The sequence below is a fragment of the Fukomys damarensis genome, unplaced genomic scaffold, assembly GCF_012274545.1.
Source record: "Fukomys damarensis isolate Sample0158 unplaced genomic scaffold, DMR_v1.0_HiC HiC_scaffold_3, whole genome shotgun sequence".
Classification (NCBI taxonomy): domain Eukaryota; kingdom Metazoa; phylum Chordata; class Mammalia; order Rodentia; family Bathyergidae; genus Fukomys; species Fukomys damarensis.
In genome coordinates, this window is record NW_022900915.1 from 47,437,664 (window position 1) to 47,443,164 (window position 5,501).

At 43.8% G+C, this 5,501-nt stretch overlaps 1 protein-coding gene across 1 annotated transcript; it reads left to right on the forward strand.

Moving 5' to 3' along the window:
• The first annotated feature begins 4,295 nt into the window (after nucleotides 1-4,295).
• Nucleotides 4,296-5,243, forward strand: LOC104873303 (olfactory receptor 15). The gene has a single exon (XM_010639914.3). It carries the CDS (start codon nucleotides 4,296-4,298, stop codon nucleotides 5,241-5,243), a length of 948 nt encoding a protein of 315 aa, XP_010638216.3.
• Nucleotides 5,244-5,501: the final 258 nt, after the last annotated feature.

The window sequence follows — 5,501 nt, forward strand, 5'->3', positions numbered from 1 at the left end:
TTTTTTTTTTTTTTTTTTTTTTTACGAAAAAGTTCTTTGAAAACAGAATGAGTCCTGCCATGCTTGGCTAGTCTCAAATAAAGTAATAGCCGCCCGGTTCATCCACCTGTCCCAGTGTAGGATTTCCCCTCTGCTGATTACTACTCCCCTCAAGTACACCCATCCGTTCTGCAGTGAGGGACGCTCACGCCAGTTCTCTGTCCTCTCCATTTCCAGTAACGCTGCGTGAGTGCAGAAAGTCCCTCTGCAACCCGCCTCCTGCCCTCCATCATCTTCTCCACGGGGAGAGTCACCGATCCTTTGTTCAGCAGCCACAGTGGCTGCACCGAAGCACCCCAAAGGACACTGTGCCAGCGTTCCCTCCCCACACCCCTGCGTCTTTGTCATCTTTGTTTTCTCTACATCAGCCATTCCAACGGAGCAGAGAGCCAGCTACGCGGGGTCTCCCTCGGGTTTGGAATCTGAAAAGGCTGATCTGGTTGAAGCAGAGAGGAGAGTGGTGCAGAGGAGAAGTGAACCGTGATGTGGGATGGGGTGGAGAGGTGGTGGCCAAAGGGGGTGGTAAATGTAACAGCACATTGTCAATTACACCACTTGGACCTTATTTACACTTTTAGTTTTTACGTCAGAGAAACTATTCAGTATTTACACATGTGTGTCTTATTTGTTTCACTTAAGAGCATGGCCTTAATATGACAATGTGAAATAAGAAGAAAGGGCTAAAGGTGTAGGGGAAGTGGGAGGGGAGGGGAAATGAATTGAAAAGTTTTGTAAATAGGGAGGGGTGGAGGGGTTGCAGGGAGGGCAGGGATACGGGAAAAAAGGAGAACCAAGACCTGTCATGAAAGGGTACAAGATCCCAAAGGTGAATGTGACGGTACTGTATACTTAAAAGTACCCATAGACTCAATGAGAAAAAAATGCTACCAGCACAAGATTATGGTGAGGGTGATGCATATGTAATGAGATAAATTTAGCCAAACGTGACATACGCATGCTTCAGGATGTCATGCTTTACATAATTCTCAAATATAGTGGTCGACTTAAATACATAACCCTTATAATGCATGACATGTATTTATCCACAATAAAATTCCATGGGCATTTTATGCAATTTCCTATTGAACATATTTCAGTATGTTTCCGTGTCCTGCAAATGAGGGCCCATGTAAGAAACCCGATGTCCACATCTCTCCCCACAGTCCGGGAAACACATTTCCAGGCCCCAGTCAACAACTGCTCATGCACCCCTGTGTGTCTGTGTAAAATCCAATGGTAAATGTAGTGTAAGCCAACGAATACCAGCACAGAGAAACACACAGGTGCTGGACATGAGTTAGCAGTATACAGTGCCACGGCTTGTGTTTACATTCCCCCAAATCTCACGATTTTTCAGAGGGGTCTGAATCTGGAAGTGTGCTGCCAGGGTTGAGGATATGTGATTACCCACCACCTCTGAGTGACTGGTTCTGCACTGCCTCAATCCCAGGAGTCTGGAAGGGGAAAAGGGGGAACAGAATGCTGTTATGGTCCCTTATTGCTTTTGCTGAGATTTAATAGCATGAACTGATGTCCCTCTGCCACTTTGTCTTGAAACCGGCTGACTTGTGTACTGAAACTTTTATGAACTGTAGGCTGCATAAATCCTTTCTCCTTTCCCTTGTTGTGCCATGTATTTTGTCTTGGCAAGGAGAAAAATGGAACTAAGACACACACTAAATATTTTCTTGATCTCATAAGCTGGACAGTATTTCTGCAAAGAAAGACAATGCACAGCTAGTCTCAGAACTTCTCTGTTACTCTAAGGCTGAGGTCAAAGAGAGCTTTTAGAAATTTTTCACTGGTTAAATCCCAGAAGAAGTCCCCTCTCCTGTGAGGAGAGGAACAGGTGCAGTGTGCGTGCGAGATGTGACCACTCTTGGTCTAGAGATGAGGAGGGGGGGCTCCCTTGGAAGTTCCCCAAGGCATGCAGGCTCCTCCTGTGTTGAAGGCCAGAAAGCCACGCCGGCCCTGGTGACACAGCAGCTCTCCTTCCACACCGATTCTGCTGTACTATTATGGGTTATTCCTTCTTGTTAGCCTTTTTTTATCACAAGGAAATTCATTTTAAGAGTGTGGACGTCACAAGTGGCCCCATGCCTTCCATTCTCATACATGCTGTCTGTCAGTCCACTGAGGCTCCGCCTAACTCCTACAGCAAGTGAGATTTCTAGCACTTCAGTGCAAGAACACAGAATAAAAGTGCCGACATCAACATGGCCCCTGTGTCTGGTTGCCATGACTGAACTGAAAGACTGCTGCTCTAGATGTGAACACTGTGCTATTTGCCCTCTATCAAGTGTCCGACCCATATCCAAGGGGCCCACAAGAACAAACCTCATTTTACAGATAAGGTTACTGTTCCTCTTTGATTAGAGTCGCTTGCTTTGATAATACTGACCATGCTGTCTTAAGATGCTTAGAAACATTTTATTTAGTGCCCCTTTTCCCTTCATTTAGCACGAAACTTAGTATTTTCTCCCAAGTGCTGCTTTCTCTCTTTCTGAAACATTGATAATATTTGCCCCTTTTGTCGGGTATATTTTTGACTCTATAGAAAGTTGGAAGACTACACATTTGCAGTATGATTCAAACAATAGTTCAGTAACATCCAGGAATCTGAAGCATTCACCTGTGTGCTCATCCAGGATGCTACTCCCTCAGTGGTTGGCAACAGGACTCAGAAAAGGGGCTAAGATTCAGTTTCCTGAGTACTATTGATTGGACTTAGTGATGTTACTGTGACTCAGTTTTCTTTTCAAAGAAATACAGAAATGAAGAAATATACTATTGTTCATAGCACAGTATAAAAACTTAAGCTCATATGGTTTCTGTCTTCATTGCATTATAATTCCAAAGTCTGGTCTGTGTTCTTGAACCCAGTTCAAGTGTATTCCTCATGTAAATGAGATAAAAGCTGTTCTTCATGATGCCTCATAGGTGAAAACTTTTCTCAGGTATGCAATTTTATGTTTCATATGAAAAGTCTTTGTAAAGATGAGATGAAAATTAATGAAGCACAAGTCAGGGAGAGGAGACAGCAGAGCGAAGAAGTCTCGGTCTACTTCAGTTGCAAAAAAATTAGAGCAGATGTTATGGTGTACAAAAATTGATAATATATATTCAAAGAAAAGCAACAAAATAGGAAGAAAAGGGCTAAAGGTGTAGAGCAAGTGGAAAGGGTAGGGGAAAGGAAATAAGGGAAAGGAAAAAAATAAGAGAAAATGAAAAAAATGGAAATAAAGTACTTGTAAATAGGGAAGGGAGGAGGGAGTAAAGGGAGGCAGGGGTAAGGGGAAAAAAAGAGAACCAAGACCTGGCATGTAAAGGTACAAGAGCCCAATGATGAATGTAACTGTACTGTATACCTAAAGTGTATCAGTAAACTCAATGAGAGAATAAAAAAAGAAAAGCAACAAAAACAGCACAGCTGCCCAGCATGGGGATGGCTGGAGCCCTGATGCACACTTGGAGGAAGGAAAACAGCACAGCAGTGGGGCAAAGGATCACAGGGGATCACCACAGTATTAATCTAGGGCTACCATGGGGTACAGAAAGGTTACGTCTGATTCTACAACCAAAGAAGTGAAAAGCAGTATCTAAAGAGTTATTGGACAGAAATGTGCACAAGAGAATTAATCACAATAGCAAAAACAGGGAGACAATGTGTGCATCAACTAAGAGATGAACCAATAATATGTGTATTTATTATATGTATATTTCTAGTATATCCTTCACTAAAGAGGAATTTCATAAATATGATATAAGGGTAATATCCTATCACAAAAACATGAATGCTGCCTTATTCTCATGTAATATAATGAAAATAATGTATACAGATAATAGAAGCATTTCCATGGTAGGGGAGGGCAAGGACATTTTTAACAGGAACAGACTGAGTTTGCAAGATGAAAAGACTCAGGAAATGGGTGGCAGGGATTCTTGATATCATTTTTAAATTCCTTTGAGTTTTGCACTTTAAAAATTCATGAATTAGTAAATTCATGTAGCCTTATCTTATCACAAGAAAGATTTGAAAAAAAAGATGTGAGGATGAGCTAAAATAAAGAGGACAGAGAGAAGTCTGGCAGGAAAATGTTCACAAGATATCCACCAGAAAGTGAATCTATTTTGTATCATAAATATACACTAATAAAAGGGAGAGTAAAAAGAATGTAAAAGTCATATTTATCCTCAAAACTGGTCCCTTTCTTTCCAGGAATATATGAGAGACTGATACCATGGAAAGGGGAAACATGAGTTTTCCCAAAACTTTTGTCCTGCTGGGCTTCTCAGAGTTTCCGTGGCTGGAGAGGCCCCTCTTTGTAGTTGTCCTGATCTCCTATCTCCTCACCCTGGTGGGGAACAGCTCCATCATCCTCCTCTCCCTGGTGGACCCCAGACTCCAGACACCCATGTACTTCTTCCTGGACAACCTCTCTCTGCTGGACCTCTGTATCACCTGCACCATTGTGCCTCAGCTGCTGGCCAATCTGTGGGGACCAGAAAAGACCATTTCTTCCTCAGGATGCATCACACAGGTTTTTCTTTTCTGCTGGATAACCTCTAGTGAATGTTCTCTGCTAGCCATGATGGCCATTGATCGCTATGTGGCCATCTGCCGGCCCCTCCAGTACTCTCTCATCATGCGTGCCTCGGTGTGTGTGCAGATGGCAGCAGTATGCTGGTCCAGCGGGCTCCTGAACTCTCTGCTTCAAACCATATTGACCCTTCAGATCCCGCTCTGTGGGTACCACACCCTGGACCACTTCTTCTGTGATGTGCCTCTTCTGATCAAGCTGGCCTGTGGGGACACCTCTGCCAATGAGCTGGCCCTCACATCTATGACCATCCCATTTGGAATGATGCCTGCCCTGCTGGTGGTCATCTCCTACACCCTCATTGCTAGGGCTGTACTGAAGCTCCCTTCAGCTGATGGCAGGAACAAGACACTCAGCACCTGCAGTTCCCACTTGCTCGTGGTCACCATGTACTTTGGGCCCGGCATGTACTTTTACCTCAAGCCTTCAGCCAAGAGTTCCCAGGCCAAGTTTATGTCCTTATTCTACTGTGTTATCACTCCCCTGCTCAACCCACTCATCTACACCCTGAGAAACAAGGATGTGAAGATGGCGTGGAAGAGGATCCTGCAAATGAATGGTAGCATGATGTCTTTGAAAGCCCAATCTCTGCCTGTCTCCTGAGCAATCACATATGCACATCTATAATTACATGCGAATCACATCTGCTTTTCCGTAGTGTTTGTGTACTTCCAACTCTCTTGGTCGATCACCTTAATGTTTTGAAAAACTCTTTGGGCTCAGAATGTCTACCACGGTTCTTCGCACAGTCAGCCTGCCCCTTCCTAAGGCCTTCATGTGTGTCTGGTCTATAGACAGAGGAGCCAGCAGCATGGCTCTTATGTCTTTGAGCTGGTGAGAAATATCCTCTTTTATGTCTTC

What these genes read in the sequence shown, in the direction of transcription:
- LOC104873303 (XM_010639914.3), top strand. Translation starts at nt 4,296, where the DNA reads ATGAGTTTTCCCAAAACTTTTGTCCTGCTGGGCTTCTCAGAGTTTCCG.